The sequence below is a fragment of the Vanellus vanellus genome (genome assembly GCF_965231255.1).
Source record: "Vanellus vanellus genome assembly, chromosome: 2".
In the NCBI taxonomy this organism is placed as follows: Eukaryota; Metazoa; Chordata; class Aves; order Charadriiformes; family Charadriidae; genus Vanellus; species Vanellus vanellus.
Genome location: NC_138906.1, coordinates 112,406,381 through 112,427,467, shown reverse-complemented (window position 1 = coordinate 112,427,467; position 21,087 = coordinate 112,406,381). Strand labels below are relative to the sequence as shown.

Here is a 21,087-nt window from a genome sequence, read left to right as displayed (position 1 = left end):
TACTACTAAACTTCACTGCTACTAGTAGTCATCATCATACATTCAAGATAGAAAGTAAACTACTAAAAACCTGCTCAGGAGACACTTAGAAGTACACTAAGGCTTAAAAAGTACAGCAGCTCAGGGGAACGGCCAACCACACGGGCGAAGAGCTTCGTGGCGTATTTTGCCCCAGGACACAGACATTGTGGAGTCCCGTGCTGAACTCTGATCTCAGAGCAACCAAAGCAGTTCAAAGAAAGATGGTTTTGACCACAGGCGCTCACACTCGCTGTCTGGTGTGCGATACGACCCTTTGCTGTTTCAACTAGGATGTGAGCATTACTAGGGTGGTAATGCCAATATGACTTACTGTTTGCTACTGTGCTAACACTGACGCTTTGTTAGATTTGGTTCTCCATTAAACACGTTTTCAGCTCACCTCCTGAAAAATGACTCAAAACATGGTTAAAAAAAGACTGAAAGCAAGAAAAGGCTTTCTAGTTTCAACGCACACATACAAAAGAGGCAACAATTTCAAACTATTGATTTTCTTCCAGTGCGAGCATCCGACCCGTTGCGTATCATTCTGCACAGATCTAAACATAGTGTCCTGCATCTCTGGGAACCGTTGGAGTAGGAAATCCTGTGATCTAATGCAAATTCAAGCCAGTCAAGTGAAACTGAAGCAACGGAATGATAATCCAGTTTCGGTGACCTTGCCCATGGATGATGATCTCATGAAGACAAAAGCAAAGGAAAAGGCACAAGGCTCAGATCTCATTGATAGTCCTTTCAGAGGGGCAGTATTCAGAGGTTCCCGGCGACGACATGTAGAAGGACTGCGTTTTCCTTTTTAACCTGGCTCGTTTGTTGGCCAGAGACAGGCTGCGCCGGCTTGAATTGATGATTTCTGAAATAAACTTCTTACAGTCCACGCACACCTCCATCGTGCTCCAGTCCTCCATTAATTCTTTGGGAAACTCTTCATGTGACTTATCCACAGATTTGGACCTCGAGGTCAACCTGAAAGGCAAAAGAGCAGGACTTGTCACGTTATTCAGCAGCATGGCAGCAGGCCCCAGGGGACACCTTCAGGAAACAGCCCATCAGAACGGTCCGGATTTAAATCTTCCTTTCTCCTGTCCCAAAAACGACACCATGAGACCAAACGCTGGAGAGAAAAGCTTATGCCAGTAAGCTGGCAGGGTCGGTAACTTGAGGGTATGTGTAATGTTTACCTTGACAAAAACAATCTTACTACTAACTATAAAGAGATTATGTGTTTGGCTAATTTGACACAGCATCATAGCACTAGTGATTTATGCAGAAGGTTTATACTGTAGATCACCTCAAAAAGGAGCATTTCTTTTACATTTAATTTCTTGGATTAGCTTTGACAACCATCTGCGTATAAGATATAAAACCAGTAGATAACTTGACAATGTCAAAGTGAAAAAAAAAAAAAAATAGTGAAAATTAGAATTAGAAAAATTAGGAAAAAAAAAAAGATAAAACTGTGCAAGACAATGAATTCCCATTCAGTGAGTGATTCTAGCCTGCAAGATTTATCTCCAGAGAGTCTATTCACACCGGAAAAAGACATGCTAAGGATATTTTTTGCAGAGGTGCTACAGAAATACAGTTGTCCCAGACTCAAGCCTTTTTCACTTTACAGGTGAAAAATAATAAGACACACTGCTAGTATTGCTATTTCTGTATATCAAAGGACTAAATGGAAGAGACATGGATTTTCAAGCTTCAGAAAAGTTACTACAAGCATTAGAAACATTGGCAACTACAAAACAGGTAGACAACATCTACTTAATGATTGATAACTCAATATGAAACACTTAGGAGGTATTTCCAATAGACACACATGAGCCAGGGTTGTTTCTCACCTGGACATGCTCCGCAGTGATCGGTGGTGACTGGTAGAGGGTTTCTCTGGCCTCATAAAGCTTTCTCCTCTTTGCAAGGTTGAAGGTCCCAGTGAGAAGATGGGGAGAGTAGAATATGGCTTTGACGGCAACCGCATCTGTTGAGAATCGCAGGAGGAACATGCAGTATCATTACAAAGATTACAGCTTTTTAGAAAGGATCTTACCATAAGTTTACTTACTTTTTTGCAACACTGTGAGCATACAGGCCTGTGTAAGAAAGCAAGAGCATGAATCATTTCACTGGGAAAAATCACATTTAAATCAAGAATAAGGGATAAATGTTTTCAGGAGTTAGAATCCTCCTCCATCCTCCCCTTAAACATTTTTATTTTTAAAGCTTCTTCAGCATAATAACTTCAATCAGAACACAAAGCCAAAAGCAAGGAGAAATGCTAAACAAGAAATACAGCTAAATTAAAAAAAAAAAAAAGATGATGTTTTTCCTCTAAAGAAAACCTTCTTTGTAAGTGACACAGTAAGTCAGTGATTCCATACATCTCCAGGCTTATTGTCTCACTGTTCAACTTAAAATTTTTCATTTTTCCTGCAAATTATTCCTTTTCCCTTTTCCCCTCACCAATCCTCCAAAAGATAAATGGCCTTGAAATGTTTTCCCCAACAACAGAGATTATGTAACTGTTGATTGGGGAGTCTGAATAAATTCCATCTCATTGTCCCATGAGCACAAAAGAACAAATGAGTGTTTCTCTCACTTTTAGCCAAGAGTTTCAAGTCCAAGGAAGCAATTCTGTCACTTACGAAGGAACTGGTTTTGCATATTTTTTTTAACATCAATTGTTACAGAAATAAAAAATATCAAAAGCATGCAGCAGAAACTGGGGGTTTCTATCCTATGAATCAGTATTTTTCCCTCTGAAATGATACTAATTTATTAACAGATATTAAATATTTACCTCTTGCAGAACTGACAAGTGTAAGACCAGGTAAAGAAAGAAAACCTTCTTGTTCGACAGCAAAAGCAGAGCTAAAAGAAGAACAGAGAAGTCCACAACGTTGGGCAAAGTCCTGCACAATAATTACTTCATCTATCAGTTGCCATCAGTGAGACCACAGTTGCAGTACTACATCCTGTTCTGGGGTGTGTACTTCTAAGATGATATTGAAAACAATGGTCCAGAATTATATCTTCGTAGATTTAGAAATACTCCTTTAATTTTTTACCTAATTAAGTACTTGCCAGTTAATTATTAACTTATTTTTCACCTCCTTGGCTGATGTTTATATCATTACTACATGAAAAAAGTAACAGGAAAGTGAGAGTAACAGCAGTAAGGAAGGGTAACTGTTACTCCTGAAGAACACTAGAACAAACGAGCATAAATTCAGCCATGAATATGTTCAGGCTGGAAATTGTTCCTAACCATCTGAGTCAGGCTCTGGGACACAAAGTTTTTGCCTGTGACAACATTTGATGATTTTCTTCCAATCCTACATTCCTCAAAACTAGAGGAGGTGCAGGAAGAGCTATTACAGCAATCTTACTTGAGGAAAGCCTGCTTTATAGTGGGGTGATAAATCCCATCTATTCAGTTTATTCAAAGGAGTTAGGGATCACAGCTTAAGAGCATTTCTAGGAAGTAAAGGCATTGAACAATGAAAAGTTTTGCAGTCAAACAAAAGATGACATACTCAGATCCAAAGACTTAGGGGAGGCTAGATAAATTTGGTTAGTGAACAATTTTAATAGTGGGGTAAATTTATTAAAGCATCAGCTAACTTTGAGATTTGATCAAAGCTCATTACTAAGCTTTATATATCACGACACTGTGCAACAGGTGAATTTTGTGAATAACATTTTAAGATTCTTGTTCCTCTGTCTTAAATGTAATAAATCTCTAAATTAAATCTGCATAATAGACATGGGTAGGCCTGTAGTTAAAACACACTGTGAAGTCAAAATACGCTTGCTGGAGGTGTTCAAGTAGCACAAGTCAAAAGTGGGAGGAAAAGGACACTGCTTCTACTGGTAAATATCAATTCCCAATTCTGCAGTTTACAGAAAAAAATATGTTAATTAATGTGTTCTCTAATATTAAACCTCCTCCTGGGGTCCCACGTTGTCTGACTTCTCTGGAGGCTTTCATTCCCTCTATGCTTGACAGTGAGGATTCACATGAAAAACCTGTTGTGATTTCCTACTGCTACCTGTGATTCCAGTTTCCGGAACAGAAATAGTGTAGAAGGCACGGGAACAGAAATCACTTTACTCAATGAAGTTTAAAACATACGCATAAAGATACGCTTTGATAATTGCAAACGCTACTGCATTTTTATAGACAATCTAAACAAACAAGGTATTTCCATGAAAAGTTTTGATGTTTCTGCACAAAATTCAAGGAAGCTGACCCATTTAGGAGGAGTTTGGTGGATATTCCTTCTTCTTCTCCAATACAGGGTAAGAAACAAATGTGTAAATGGGCGGCTTGTGCGACCGGCCTCCCTCAATAAGCTTCAGAGCCTCCCCAGGCCCAGCCCTACCTTTCCTTTCTTGAGTGCAGTGTAGACATCTTTATATTGCTGGTACTTTTCCAGCTCTGCCTTCACCAGCACCTGACGGATGTGCATGACCTCCTCCACCGTCAGAGCCAGACATTCCACCGGGTAACAGAACTCCTCCTGGAAGCCAAAAAACCCGTATTATTTCAAAGCCAAATGGCTTCTTTTGGACTTCAACCTAGACAACCAGCCACCTGGTTAGTAACTCCAGAAACTAAGGGTTTCTCCCTTCAAACTGGAATAGCACTGGCTCATTCATGGGCATCACATGAGTTTCAAACCGTCGGAGACTGCGTAAGCGTGATCTAAATGGTCTGATGTTCAACCTTCACAACAACGACAGTTTTCTTCATTTTTCCTCCTCAAACCACTTGACTCTTCTCTCCGTTTTGTCTTTTATTATGAAGATTTGTTTCAAACCAATCAACGTTCGGGATTGTAATTTGAAAGAAAAAAGGTAATTTGGCAGATGGTATTACTACTAAGTATACTGCTTGAAGTCACACGATTTCTCTGAGACTTTGTGGTGCCCAGAGTGGCCCAAGGAAAGTTGTTAGTAGCCTATTGTAGCAGAAATTTTTATTCAGTGGTACCACATCTTGGTGCTCATATGATCAGAATCCCACCAAGACTACAAAAGGTTATGGCAGTTCAGGCAGAAACGTTCTCCTTTGTGCCCCAGGAAAGCAACAGCAGCAAATTAAGCTTTATAGAATAATCTTCAAATACAAAGCAGGAGAACTGGTTAGCCAGTGGTGCATTATTAATGGCAGAGAGTCAAATATTGAGACCAACAACACAACTTCCCACTTATAAAATTTTGCGTCTGTTCAGCATTACGGCATTTAGGAGACTACTGAGTAGAGAACTCCTGAATTTGGTACCAGAGAATAAAAAGCACCAACCCAATTTGTAATCCAGCCCTGTAGTCGATTATACATTTCCAACAGAAAGACAGAAACCTTTGTGGGAACTCCCATCGCTTTACGCTTAGCAAACCTTTTCAGTCAGCCCAGAAGGGCTACTGTGGGGTAATGACAATGACATGTAATGCTCTCTGAATAAATGCAGGAAATTTCTCCTGCAAATACAAAGACGTGGCTGACAGTTTGGAGATCTCGTTTACAAATTGAAGTGATGAATCGGATTAGTAGTGAAATGCTCCATTTCCACGTACTCAGAGGTCTGTTCTGTCTTTCCATTAGATTAAAAAGAAAATCTTTCTACGTTGCAGACCTGGCAAACATTAGCATTTAGGAACCACCACATTTTTAAAAACTGTTGTCTTACCCATCTAGCAAGGGAACACAAAGAAACTTCACTCTGTTTAAGGTACCCCACAAAAGACTAGAATTGAGTTAACTTTGTTAGATTTGCCAGCTAAACCTTTGGGGGTATAGAATCACTATTTTTCTGCAAAGAACAAACTACATCAACAGCAACTGCAATTTGCTCTGAGGTGTAAAACTGCGCGGCCAAAACAAAATAACTTCTGTTCCTTATGAGCAACTTTACAGCTAACCAGCAGCTCTCAGCGCTTCATTCTGGGTTCCTCCCATAGCAACTGCCTCGCTATGGAGAAGGCACGGCTGAAGGCTGGGGCGAGACGGGAGAGGGAGTGGGTGGGAAAGCGGGATGCACACAATGCCGGCAAAACCCCTCGATTCTGCATCGTGGGAGACTGAGAGAAACTGTCCAAGGTGAATGAGGCTGGCTGAATGCCTGTCATCAATCAGAGCTTTAAGTCCTTTAGAAATACATTTCTTACTTGAAGCTCTTCCTTCCCCCTCATGAACGCCCATTCCTTTAATTTACAGAGCGGTGACGTCAGGGAATATTGCTCCTTTGAAGAAAGTCTGCGGATCTGCTATAGGTGTAGAACAGGTACTAGGGGAATAGTGTGGGCCTGTTGTCGTACCAATCGAAAATTATTACCACTAAAGCAAATAGAAATAGCTAGCAGGCAACAGGGGAAACATGTTCACATGTTTAAATGCTAATGTTTTAATTCCAGAGGTTACACAAGGACAACAAAATGCTAATGCAACATTAAGTGAAAGATAAATGTTATGCTGGTTTCGGAAAACTGCTTGATTTTTTCTTTCCCTTTTTGGAATAGAAATAAGTACACGAGAAAAATCTTTTGTTTCAACACTAGCTCTAAGGCACTGAATTAAAATTACACTAAGCTCTGACTAAACGTCATTAAACAATGATGCTTTGGAGTTATTGCTCAAACTCCCAACAGTAACCTGCACCCAAGTTAGGCAGCTCCAAGTGAGAGAACTTCAGCTCTCTGCAACACTTGCATACAACAGAACATGCTAAAGACAAAATGTGGTTTGAATGGTCTTGATTTTCTGGAATCATACTCAATGCTCACTTTAATATTAAAGACAAGTCAGTATTCTTATTTTTAAAGGGGAAAAAAAATCTTAATTTAAAAATACTATTTTGAACTTGAATTTTTCATGATCCTCATGAGAATTGGCTTAACGCTTTGACTGTGCAATCTTATATACACTGTAATAGCTTAAGGTATATACGTGTATTATTTTTACTCAGGAAAAGCAGGTAGTAAGAATTACATATCCATAATGTGAAATAAAGTGCTTTGTAGGTCATTCTCAGCATACACACACCTAATAGGTCCTTATGACTAACACATTTTTACACCAATATATTCCTTGTAAAACTTCTCATTAAAGGATATCAGTAGGCATTCAAATGAGCTGCCCTAGTAAACTGCAATACGAACAAGTGCCGGATTGGTCTGCAATTCACAGTTAGTCAAGCGCTCTAAACTCTTATTGCTTTCGCAGAGTAAAATTTTGTAAGAAGTCAGCTGGATATCTCAACTATAAACTCTCCTGCAACAGGTTTTACACTTTCACTTATTGGCTGGGACAAGAAAAAGAAGGACAAAATTGAATTATTCGTGTTCAGTTCTACATAGGCGTAAATGAATTAGTTTTTCTTTTCAGTGGATTTGCCTTCCCTGGTACAGAGTTATTTGTTGTTCTGCAAGTTCTGATACATAAGCGTGCTGAGGACCAAAACCATATGTAGGTTTTCAAGTAAAACAGACTGCAAATGCCCTTCCATTCTACATAGTATATCTTGTTAGAAACATAAAACCTTATTCTTTTCACCATAGTCCAAGGATTACAATAGTTTTGCTGGATTTTTGCTGCAGGATCTTCATGTGCTGTAACATTTAAGGTCTGTCCCATTGATAATCTTGTGATGTTGCATTTTTAGTTTGCTGTCCTTTAGAACTGATTTCTTTTCCCCATGAGGTGATTGAAGACACACAAATATCCTACACACATTGAAATCAATGTCAATCAATCAGGTGCAATGTCCCGGCCTAAGCTTTAATTCTTGCCACAGCTTAGGAAGTGCTCCCCCAGGAGGGAACATGCTGGTGAAGGTGATTTCCAAAGCCAGCAAAAAGAGGCAAACCTGTGCGGGTTTCCACCTGCTGGCAAAAGCTCTCTCACAGAGATAGTACATAGCCCCTGCCACCCCACACATGGCTGCTTCAACGGGATGAGAGCTGAGCAGAGAAGCTGTTTGCATAGTTGAAAAAAGTGGTCTGAAAGTCATCCTTGGAAATAAACTGGTTATCCTAGGAACCTGAACAATAGATAGGAAGCAGAGAAGCGAACGCTGTGTATAAATGCAACCATTAGCTTTGGTCCTTTGGGTCATGAAAAAAAAGATGATGATAATAATAATAATAATAATAATAATGAAAAAATGCAATCAGACTACAAAGGCATCCATATGTACATCTCAGGACACTGGCTTCATCTCACTGGCTAAGCACCCAGTCAGCTCACTATAGCAAGCAAACCACCCGGGCTGAACCCCCAAAATCACTGAGCTGCCCTGCCTTTCCGTCTAGTGCTGGTAGGGTGACATATCAAAAGGACTATGCTTGGCATTTTTCCAAGTTTGTCTCCCCTCCCCACCTACTTAGGTCTAACTCTGATGAGATGCCAGTTCACAAAACCATCGTTAGTATGCAAGACGGAGCAGTTTCTTGCTAATCCTGCTAGGAGACTGTAGCAAACCCCTGCCTGTTTTCACTGGCATAGAGGGCTATTTATTGACGAGGCCTCTTTCACCTTGAAGAGAAACTGCGGTCACAGGAGCAGGTGATAAGAAACGAAACTCCATCAATCCTGGAGGAAGGGATGAAGAAGTGTGAATTCAAATAAAAAATAAATAATATTCTACACTTATTGAGAAGCGTTCACTGCGGGAACGGCAATGTTCCATATGCAGCATCTGGCGCAGCCCCTGAAAGAAGCTGGCGTCTCTCCGGGGATGGAAAGACTTGCAGTAAGCCAAAGTGTGGAACTGGGCCAGTGCCAGCATATCAGAAACCATCTACCAAAACGAAAAACAAAAGTATTGTGGGAGCTGTCCGTCACACCCTAGAGGGCACTATTGCCAAGTTAAAGAATTAGCTCTCCAGGCATCAAATAAAATAGGTTCCTATTAACAGAATATCACTTCACTACTGATTTTCTTTCTCACTTTGTAGTCAAAACCAAGCTAGGTCACAGTTCTCTAAAGATTAAAAAAAAAAACCAAAATACAAAACACCAAAAAATCCAAGCACAAAAGAAACTAGTAAAACCTTTCCCATGTGTTCCCACATCAGCCTGGCTCATCTAATGTCCCTTTCTCCCTTTTCCTTTAGTATTTTTAAGGGGGAGTGGAATAATTGAATTAGTTTTTCTGCAATGGTTTTATTTTGTGTGTATTTTTCTAGGCATGTGTCAGTGAACAGGCTGACAGAGGGAAAATACATATGTGGGCAAAAAGGTCCTGTCAAGAACTTGGTTGACCTATTTAAAATAACGCCCTCATATATAAGATTAAGTGGCATAATCCCCTCAAATACATGAGAGATCAATATGACGATGTAACATGTTTAGATACACTAAAAGTGTGATGGAGCAAATGCCTCGGTATAACATATAATGCTTTTTCCCCTCCACACTTTAAATAATACGTCTGTGAAGAACTCTGGGCCTATCAGAAAATAAAGCTTGTGCGTCCACATACAGCGAGTGCAGCAGGCAATGACAAGGCAATCCATTTTAAATCTTCAAATGCATGCTGAAAGAACCCTCCAGCTTGGTTCTGGTGCAATACATTCTGCTCCGGGTTCACTTTGGCAGATGTCTACTTGTGTTGTGCATTTATCAACGTTTATCAACAACACAACCTGACCTTGACCTGGAATGAGAAACTACATTCTAGTTGGAAGGATATAATAAACAAAATCCGGCAGACCCTCTGAAAGCAAGAGGAGGAAGCATGTTGTGGAAGTGTTTGGAGATTATTTTCTTGTTACCGTTCAACTTCATCATGTAATAGGTTTGGATCCCGGCCACCGTGTCTTGGGCCAACAAGAACCCTCTTCAAAGCCCATTAAATACCACTGCACTAAAAGATGGGGCGACTGAGTATTCGCTTCCTTTCAAAACTAGGATGTGTTTATCGATTCCTCTATTCACCAGCACCTCATGGGGCATACTTCAACACCCTGCTGGTAGGAAAAGAGACGAGGAACATATCCTGCATGAAATTACAAAGCACTAATCAGTATGTCAGCATAAACGAACCAGGATTTCATACCCTTTGCTGTTTATACTCTGTTGGAAAACAGCTCTCAATTAAAGCTAATTGATCAAATGCACTGTGCTTTCTTTTCAAGCGGTAATACAGGTTTTTGCCTCAGTAACTTCAACAAAGCAACACAGATAAACCTTGATTTAGATTACTGAAAGAGCTTTCACATGTATAAAAACATTACCACACAAGTTCTTAAGGTGGGAAGAAAAGAAACCATTCCATTCATGCAGCCATTAACTAAAATACTTCCAACAGCTAAAAAATTCCCCCAAATCCCAACACAGACCCACTGCTTTGCAATTGTCTCTATTCAAATGGAAAATCAGTAAGGTGAAGTTCGTTTGTTTTGGTAACGTTCTGAAATAACATCAAGACACGTGGCTTTACTCAGAGTCCTAATCAAAGTGCAAATGTTTTCTGAGGCACCTGTACCTGGGATTTTGGATAAATATGCTAGAGAGACAAAGTTCAAATCTTGATTTCAAAACGTCTTTAGTAGCAAAGGGCTGTTTCTGAATTGAGTTTTCTTTGAGTCAAGTTCTAATCACACTGAAGCCAAGTTTTAATTTTCATTATACTCTTAGCATGCCTCTTTTTCTCTCTCCTACCACTCACTCCACTTACAAGTGATCTGGAGCTCTGTTTTGAAGGTGGTAGGAACTGTCTCACGTTGGTTGGTGTTTCCTTTTCAATGGAGTGTCGTCTCTGAGGTGGCTGCCGTCTTTCAGGCTGTGGTGTAGATGATATAGGCAAGAATTTTGGAGGCGCTAAAGATTCAACCAGTATATAAAAAAATCAGTTCTTGTAAGACAGACTGTTGGATAGCATTTCTCAGTACTTAAACTAGCCACTGATTTGCTAGAATTCCCACTATTGGTGGCTGAAGTTACACATCAATATTCAGAGCATCTTCAAGACAGGTATCACATTCATCACATTTTCCAGATTGAGAGAATAGGAATACTCATAAACCTAGCAAATATAGGCATGCTACTGCCCAGTTACCATTGTATATAAATTCGGTGTTTCAGGTTATTGGCTTATTCTACTTATTTCACCATCTTGCACAGAAAAGACATGCATAGATTACAGGTTTCATTACAAAACCTTCCAGTGAAACTGAAACACTTGGAAACAAATGAAAAATATTGTTACACAGTAAAGCCTACAATAACTATGCCTGAAAAAATAACAGATCCTCCCCTTTTCCCAGTAAGTACTTATGAGAAATACTGGTGATCGCCATGTGGCTTTCAAACAAGTACATTCATTGCAATGGTGACACAGACGCAGGAAACTTTTAAATTGGTCTTAGGCTAGAATGTGTTTCTGCAGCAACAAATTCTTTTATGAGATGAGTATAGCTAAACTACCCCTCCTCCACCCCCCATTCCTCTACAGTTCCACATCAACTTCAAGTATGAAACCTTCTGTTTCACAAAGATATCCACATATAGTGAAGGCTGATGCCTTCCAATCATTAATCACATTTTACCTATTCAGCAGGTTCTAGGGTTCAGCTTTAGAGATTTATTACATTAACAACACTCAGTTTCAGCTTTCTATAAACATTTCAGACAAAGTTCATAGAACAGAAGACAACAGAAGCGTGTAAAAACAGCCACTGAGCTCTCATCAAAACTTACTCTTTCTGCTGCTGGTGCCTTCTTGAGAGGGGTCTTCTACTTGTGAGGGGGAGATGCTGCTGCTACTCGCTGATTTGTGCACCGATTCCTCCTGTGTGGCAAGAGGAAAAGAAACATAATTCCTCAGGGATTGTTTTTCTTTCTCTTCCTACTTCTTAGCACACAGAAATCAGAAGCTATCAAAGGTATTTTGCGCCATTCAATTACTCAAAGCCCTAGAAGAAGTGCTGAGAAAAGCATTACGCAGCACTAAGTAAATGGAATTTTCAACACACAATTTTTTAGAAACTAGGATAAATAGTACATAGTTGGAATTCTGTGTATTTAACTATCACATGAAAGAACAAGATCAGAAGAGAGGTGCATGAATCCATTGTAACCTGTTAATTTTCCTTATTGTATTCAAGAACTTCTAAGGATTTGCAGCTACAGGAGATACATTAACTCAACTTCATATCTCACAGTAGCAAGGAATCAGCACTTGGGTTTCTCTGGTCTCCAAAGGAAGGAAAGCCACTCATAGAAGTGACTCAGGTAAAAAGAAATTATTCTGATCTCCACTGCACTGTCCCTAATCCCTAATCTTGGTGAGTATCTCCTTCTGTATTGAAAAGACATTTCATTCATTACATAAGCATGTTTCATCACAACAGCCAAGAGCAATTCCTGCAAGGTAAATGAAAGTGAAACGGGCTTTGACTAACACCTTTCAGCCATCTAAAGCATTATTCCCTTACTTTCACCTAAAACCTCTGTCTTTGGCCACCAGATACCAGCAAGATACAGATCATCATAGGAGCCTCCCAAAGGAACAGAGTTGAAGGACTGAGCGTGAATGCTCTTTAGCTTTAATGTGAATGCTTTTAACCAAGGAGACTTACATCATTTAAGTTGTCAAGATTTACAGATAAAACAAGTGACCTGCTCTGAAATCCAGCAAGTCGCTGAGCTTCTCTCTCACAAATTTCCATAGTTACAACAATTGCAAGCAGGAAAACCTCCACTGTCTGAAACATTGCCTTCTTTGGTAATGGTAAATCAGAAAAAAAAAGCTGGCAGGATCACCTCAATGAACACCATGCATCACAGGACAGAGGCCTTTACAAATTCCCATCAGGTGATCTGCACTCTATGCTCAGCCCAAGGGTATGCATTGTATGTGAGGACACAGTGATGTATACTGTTCCCACATATATGCCACAACACAATATTTTGCAAAGGGACTCAAACCAGCGCAGATCCCAAAACAATATATTCACTTTAACACATCAAGTGTGACCCTGCAAAACAGTTGTGATGGGAAGCTTGTAAGGAATTTTGAGCAGCACATTTAACTACATCAATAGTTTTACTTCCAGAAACCAGGAGAGTTTAGCTACAGAGCTAGTTCAGTTAACTTTGCCTATCACTGCTTCATGCCGCATGGTTGCCTTAAAGGACCACTGGAGACCTTGTGAGAAAGTTGGTTGCACTGTTCTTTAGAAGGGGTGCAACAGTGTTCACGAGTCTAGAGTTAAACATTTAAATTTTGTGAAGGAGAATAACCCCTGCGTAAAGGGAACTACTAAACTCTTCAATTTGTAGAAGTCAAATTCTTCTGAGTGGAAGATTACTTACCCATTGACAGAGAAGCTAACAAACTAAGATGAAGAACCAAGTAGGGAGTCAATTAAAAAAACGTTACCATGGTGCCACACTGCTTGTTTTTATGAATGAAAAGCAGGCAGGGCTTCAGAGAGGACATTCTGAGGAGCAGGCAGGGAACACCTGTCTCTGGAGCACAATCCAAGCAATCCTTGCTCTATAGAAGTCTCTTGTTCTGTGGGACCCTACCTAGTCTTGATCAAAAATTATGAGCGCTTCAGTTGTCGGAATCTTATGCCGTAGAGTTTTACAAAAGACTGAATCAAGATTCAAGCAAGAGTCTGTGCATTGGGTTTATTCACATGCTTTTCTGGGGTTTTTGTTCTCCCTTTTCTTCTATTTTTCCTGTGTCTGAAACACTGGCACAGACAGAAGAGAGACAAAACAACGTGCACAACTGAAAATATCAAAATCTCATATGTATTTTAATGTGAAACTGTAAAATAGGGATTACAGAAACATCTCACATGTCCATCTAATTTTGCTAATTACCACCTTTAAATGGAAAGAAATAGCTATTGCCCATTCTTCATTCCACTTCTGAACCTGAGATGGATATGTCTGTCACACGTTGCAAAATTAGGTAGAACAGACGTGTCTCCATCCTGCTCCCATTTGTGTGAAAGATTCCTAGTTACTTCACCAGTAATTGATGAACACTGGCTATTCCAGTGGCCTAAGCGTCTCAAAAAAAAAAAACAGATGGAAAGAAGTGGACAAAAATAGAGGAATAAGGTGCTTCTCTATGGTAAAGGCATACAAGAAAGATTCCAGAAGCCACACTTCTTATTCTAAAGAATGAGAGGGAATGAACTGTCAGAGCCAATGGGTAAGTATAAAAAATAGTTAGTATAAACAACCAACCCAGAGAGAACGGAAGCCAGGAGTACGTTAAATTTGACATATCATCCTATTTAGGCAACAGGTATTCCTGGTTTGTCATTTCAAATTACTTTTTCTATGCACAAACATATGCATTGAAAATGCTAATACTGCCCTACAATTTCTCAAACGTGGAAGACTTTTTTTGAGAATGAAAACTTGTGTAAGAAGTACTGATGAACCATTGTATGAATTTCTTCATATCAATACATGTTGACTATTATGGTAGACTATCTGACATTTTACATTTGAGGTTGGATCAACCCAACATCCAGGACTGCGCACCTCTCCACAGAGAGCTAAACAATTAGAATTTTACATATAATGAGAAAGCTGCAGATTTAAAGGCATCACCTTAAAACATCGGAATATGTTACTGACATGCTTTTTGTTCGGATAGCTGTAGCTTCATTAGGAAGATACCATTTTTATATCTGTATCAAAAATCACTATTAGATTGCTAGTTCTTTTAGCCACACAAAGCAAAACAGCACTTCTTGCTCTCCCTCTGAAACTGCGATTCTAGTGGCGATGCAGAAAAAAGCCAGGACAGAAAGCAGGAACGGGTTGTACAATATTCATCCCTGCCAGAAAATGGGCATAGGGCTGTATCAGACCTTCTCTTTCACCTCTGGCTGGAAATACTCTGTGTTGGGGCGTAGTCTGCATCACAACACAGCTGAGAGAAGAACAAAGGGGATACAGGGGGAAAAAAACGCGTCTGCATCATAGCTCATTTGGAGGTCCACAGCTCAGCAGTGCAGATATTTGCAGCCTGTAATTTAGGGCACAACATAGTCATAATTTAACTCCCAGTGAGTAACTCTAAATAGGTTAAGCCCTATTCAAATTGCAGGCAAAGAGGTGGCCGAGTCATTTATAGGCAATCAGGACAACACATATGCTCTTCCGTGTGCTACATACAAAATAAAAGCCAGGAAAGAAATAAGATATTTTGACAGAGCGATCTTCACTTTCTTCAAATGTTCTGTGTCCAGCCCCCCTCTTCAGCTCGGAAAACTCAGACTCCCTTCAGTTTGTTTATTTACACTACTTTATCACTGTTCCTGAGCCCCAACCAGTATTCTGCTGAGCATCTTAATCATCTTAATTGCTTCACCAACTACTTCTGTTGACTCAAACCAGTACAGCATCTGTTCTCTGTGACAGCTCAGTGTAGCTGATTTATTTTCAATTTATCTTTTGCTGTATGTTCCAGAGCTCGTTCTATATGACTTTGCTTGTCCAAACAGTATTCCCTAATCAATAGTCACAGTCAGACATCTTATTTTTCCCTTTTACAAGAATCACTTCACTTTCCCCTTTACAGAATTTTCTTTTACCGACTTCTGCTCATTTTTCTGTGTGAAATATCATGCTGCATTAGCTACAAGCTGGGAAGCAGTAAGTTCAAGATCCAACTCTCGGTGACAGGTCTTAATATTCCTGCATCCTGCCCAGCTTCATTCATATTAACAAAACCTCATATAGCCTCCATTGTAATTTTAAAGACTGCTGAGAGATTTCAGGATGCAAATCTCTTCTGCTTTCAGAATAGATACACCAAATTATGCACCCACACAAGCCACCCATAGGATAACCCCTAATACAAAGAGGGTCAACCTTTCACAGATCAAGGAAGTAGGCAAAGAGATAAATTTCTCCCCACGTATATTTCTCCCCAGCCTCCTATCTTTCAGCTTAGGCGCCTTTGTGAGCGCCCTGTCAGGAAACCCCTCCTTCCCCATTTACATGAGAGAAAGAGAGTCAGGGAAGACTGCCTTCCCCAGGCTAAAATTAGCCTCTGTGAATAAACCCTGCCTGCGTGTGCTTTCCAGACAGCTTAACTTTCAGAAAGGTCCAAACTAAGTTAATAATTCTACTGGTGCAGAAGACAAAGCTCATTCTTGAGGATGTAATGTTGGTACTTCTTGAGGACCATACGTGCAGCTTTAAAACTAGAGCGCTTTTTTAAGCTTTCCTCCTTTTTACGCTTTTTCAAATCTTTAACTGTCCATGTGAGAGAGGATGGATGCAGAGTCGTTTCTCCATCTGAGTGGTATTTACTTGTCCCTACCTGTGGAACATCTGTTGGGTGTTACTTCCCAAGCCTATATAGCAAACTAACGTACTGACATTTGCACCCAACTGCAACATCAGCTCTGGCACAGCTGATGCTCTTTATTTAACAGCTGGTACGGTGAGGCTGGCCTCACATCTGCGGCCTTTAGTGACAGCCCATGCACGGGTGCCAGAAGGGTGCAACACATTTGCCTCTCAGTCTCAAAAGCATAATTGCTACGTACACACTCTGGACAGATACTGGACATTTAGAAAAATAAGTAAATACTGGGTTTAGGCCAAAATTAGCATTTACGTTTTTTAAAGAATATTCTCATTTTTGAGGTGTGATCTAACGTTTTTTTAAGTTCTCTGGGCTGACAAAGCAGTCAGGGAAAATTCATATTATAATCTGCAAAATCACTTCTCATCTGATCAGATCAGCAAATTAAGGAATAAGACTCAATTCTGACAAACCAAGAAGCAAGTTGTGTCCTGATTTTTTACCTCTGAATCTGAGCTGTCAAGTTCAGCCAACGTGGGAGCCTTAAGGAGTCTCTTGCGTTGTACTGTCACTTGCGTGGCCCCATTCTGCTTTCCTTGTGGTGCCAGGCCACCGTTCACTACAGAGGCATCCACTAATTTTCTTCCAGCCTCTGGCGTAGAAACATCTGGCAAAAGAAACAGAACAATTGGTGTTTGGACTTGATTTTTATTTTGCCTTCTCAAATCTTACTGTCAAGGCAATACACACAAAAGGAAAAAAAATTATTGTGATAGTTATATGTGTGCAATTATTTACTTTAGGAATACAGTGCTCAGAGAACTATAGGCAATGGCTTGTGGTACAGAAGCAGTATGAAAGAATGAAAGCAGTGGAAAAAGCTGCAGTGCACAACACTAAAAACCAACCTCAGATGAATACTAATCAACTTAAAAAAAAAATAAATCCTCTGGTAAACCCCAAAATATTCTCCCTTCAACTTATAGTCTATAATTAACTATATAACAAGTATCAGAAGAATGCACAACTGTATCTGGACAGGTGGGTTTCCAGTGAGTCTGAAGACAACACCACACAAATTAGAAGGTTTAGTATGGAGTAAACCTAATTTTCCCTGTGAGGACAGAATTACACTTTATTCTGCAGTATACAGAAAAGGAATGAAAATGAGCTAAATGACTAGCATTCATCAAAAATATGCACAATTCTTAGGTTTGCATAGTCATTTGTATTAAAAATATGTCTGTGATGTCAAATCTTCTTGTAACAGCAGAAACATGAGGCTCCAGCTCTATTTTCATCTACAGGAGTTTTACAAGGATGTAACTCCACTGAATAAATTACTCAGGCTTTCTGCCAGTGTGCAATGAAGATGCATCTCGGATAACATAAGCATTGGGTCTGCTGTGCTTAGCCTAGCTTAGCTTAGACATTAAGATAATGACCTAGGCTTTGATATTTTAGGAGAGCTTAGAGTTTGGTCTGATAAATCAGTTTTATCCCTGTAAAAGTACAAAGTACAGTATTCCAATCTGGAGAAAATTATGTCGGAGGGAGAAGGAAGAGAAGCTTTTAATCTCCCATTTGCATGTATGCCTAAGCATCTGGTCTTTCTACAAATGTGTTTTTCTACCCGTGTAATTATAGGACTCCTTCCCTGGTCTTGTAATAACAAAGTACCCCCAGGTATTTTGAGGCTAGGGTAATGAGGAGTTATTATTCCCATTTCTATACATGGTGAAAAGAGGCACAGAAGGTCAAATGACTCGTACCTTAGGTTACCGAGAGGACTATGACAAATTATATTACCCAGATATTCCCAGTGCCAGCAACGTAAGTACTCACACATCATTTGGAGTTACTTACATAGTTGCCCTGGTATAAACAAACACGGTCACTGCTGCTACAACACAAGTTGCATTGATAAAGGCCATTCTTGCACTAGGTGAGTTAAAACTACACAGTCTAGACAAAGCTTCAGTTGCAGTAGTAGGTCTGTTTTACAACATTCTTACCGGAGTAGCTACTAAAAAGGAATAAGAAGATGAATAAGTTAAATCAATATACATTTTAAAGAATTAATTAGGTTATTGTTAAATGCTAGAAACTGAGCTAGAAAGGTCAGGGGATGTATTATAGTTCCTCTATAAATCATACCTTCAACTGGGAGTATAAGAAAAGGCAATTATTTGGACTATTAAAGGCATGGTGACATTCCAAGCCTATGAATCTGTGTACTACAGTGTTATTACTGCCTTCAGGTCCTCCCTACAAAGAGTTGCAATCAAAGACTTAGACTCTCTAACCCTTAGTTCCTATCTTCAAAGGCTTTGCTAATGGGTGTCCTGACTAGCACTATGGCTTATAGGTCATGGTTTTTTTTTTTCCTCCTCGATTTCTGCGAGTACAGCATGGGCGTCCTCCACATCAAATGCATTCCTGCTCTAACAGCCACTCCACACAACCCCAGAAAGAGACAGCAGGAAAATAAAACCCGAACTGCCTCACCTCCCTGCTGCCAATATCACTTGAGACCTCATAATTAGCTGGCATGCAGTTGATTGAAGCAGCTCAGGGTATCCCGAAAGAGAAAAGCCTTTGATTTGTCTTTTGATTGCACAGGGTGGTTCCTGAACAGACTGTCCAATGAAGCACCCCGACACGAACACCACAACAGCTAAAGGTGGTGTCCCTCCTCTCCAAACCTTCCTGGGTGGTGACTCCTCTGCCTCTTCAGGGATGCTGAAGAATGGCCTGTGAGTATTGTTGGATGCCCCAGAATAAAAATGATGGGAAGGCAAACAGTATGGCTGTCTTTCCGAAAAATAAAACATACAATAGCTCTGGGGAAAGGAAAGAGGAGGGAACATCCACCAGACATCCCCTAGCACTACAGGAGGTGATGAAATGGATATCCAGTTTTCTGTTATTTTCTGTTTTGTTTGGGGTTTTTTGTTTGTTTGTTTGGGGGGGTTGTTTTGGTTTGTTTTCTAAGAATTTAGATGCCATTTCTTTAGGCCCCAGAAAGGGAAATTTCTGATCCATTTTGGAGATAATTTATGTAGCCAATCACTATCTACAAAGCCTAAAATGGGCGTTATTTAAGCTCACAAATGTATGAGTTGTTCAGAAACACATTATTTATAAAATCTTCTTGAAATACCAGAAAAGCTTTAGGCGAATTGAGAATACAATTCATAGTATTTGTTTTGAAGGGCTCTTCAGCAGGAAATGTCATTTATCATGTCATTCTTTCCTTTAAAGAAAAAAACAGGGAGTGTTTTTTACAACTCGCAAGCACTAAAGAATAGAACAACAATAAACCAACAAATTTTACAACAGTAAAATTAGAAAACCACCCTATTTATAAAACCTGTTTTGACAACAGTGCTTGAGTTCAGTTTATGATTCCTGAACTTACAGTACTGGATATACATGAATAAAAGGATTATCATAATTTAAGGAAGGGATCATGAAATTTTACAGTTTCAGCTAAGAGATTGCAGCAAAAATACCTTGTTCCAAAATTAAAACCAGGATTTTTTAGCAGCTACAGACCAAAAAATGATTACTTTAAGCTGTTTTAGTGATGTACTCAGGCAACAGAAACATTACCATGTGGCAAATAATCATACATCACCATAAACAAGATAAAATTAATCAGGATAAACAAGTCAGGAGCAACCATTAGACTAATGCTTATAAAAATGAATATGACAGAAGAAATTAATGGACGATTCTTTGAAACAAATACCTAAATTTATTTTTTTTAATTCTATTAGTAGTTTCACAATCTCTAGTTTCATAGAACATCTAAATGTTTTGGAAAGGATTCACATTATGTTAAAAAAAAAAAGATTGTGTGAGTAACACTCTGGGGTTAAGATTTTATTAGAGAGTCAGACACTAGGAGAGTTTCATTTCTCTGTGTTTTCAGGCAGCAACTACAATGAACACTAACTGCAAATTGGATGAGTATGTTTGGTTTCTTTTGAGTTTCTTCTAAGCTATCATTGCAACAGGCAAATGAAAGAAGAGAAGGTCTTGATTTGATTACTTGATCTTTGTGTTGGCCTTCCCTGACCAGCCTTAAGAAGGGGAAGACAAAAAAAAAAAAAAAAAAACCAACAAAAAACCACCCTAGGATAATATGAAATGCACCTTTATTTACAAGTAAGATTATGTCTCTTACGAAACAAGGAATTAGGCAGACCACAGATTACATGCAAACCACAGCAGTCATGTAACCATATGCTGTCTGCCTCCTAACCAGCTCTCCTTGGCAAATAATGACAACAGAAACCTGAATTTTGTTCTAAACTGCAAATGTACTCCTCAACCTTATCATTTTTACACTGAGGTTAAAAGAAGGCTAAAATGGATTTGCAGAATTAATATAGCTAGATGATGATGATAATATATTGGGAAAGATTATATAATGAATAATGGTAACAGAGATGTGCTGTTCCTTTCAATGGACTTAGATGTTGAAGTCAAACCTGAGACCTAATAAATCACTATATCAAACTGTCAGTCTTTTGCTGGTGTTTGCATCACATTTATTATTGTGTTATCTAAATTAAGAGATTACCAGGACCTGGTGGAGTTCCTTCCCAACACTGGTCTGAGACACAGATCATATAAAGCCAACAGTGATATGCATCACCTCACAGGGTTGGGATCAACAGGAACAATCCCCGTGAAGTTTGGGTTTAAATGCTTCAGTTTCCTTTTTCTTCTCTCCCTGAACTGCCCG

General features: G+C 39.4%; 1 protein-coding gene across 1 annotated transcript in view; it reads right to left on the bottom strand.

Annotated features, from left to right (window-relative positions):
• Positions 1-752: 752 nt before the first annotated feature.
• SPIRE1 (spire type actin nucleation factor 1) overlaps positions 753-21,087 on the bottom strand; it is a gene marked incomplete at both ends in the record, with an annotated part of 128,158 nt that continues 107,823 nt past the window's right edge. Inside the window, 8 exons of the mRNA XM_082479001.1 lie at positions 753-1,005; positions 1,881-2,017; positions 2,102-2,129; positions 2,837-2,907; positions 4,422-4,559; positions 10,719-10,861; positions 11,741-11,831; positions 16,835-16,998. Coding sequence (XP_082335127.1) covers positions 753-1,005; positions 1,881-2,017; positions 2,102-2,129; positions 2,837-2,907; positions 4,422-4,559; positions 10,719-10,861; positions 11,741-11,831; positions 16,835-16,998 — 1,025 coding nt within the window. The remainder of the gene's footprint in view (positions 1,006-1,880; positions 2,018-2,101; positions 2,130-2,836; positions 2,908-4,421; positions 4,560-10,718; positions 10,862-11,740; positions 11,832-16,834; positions 16,999-21,087) is intronic.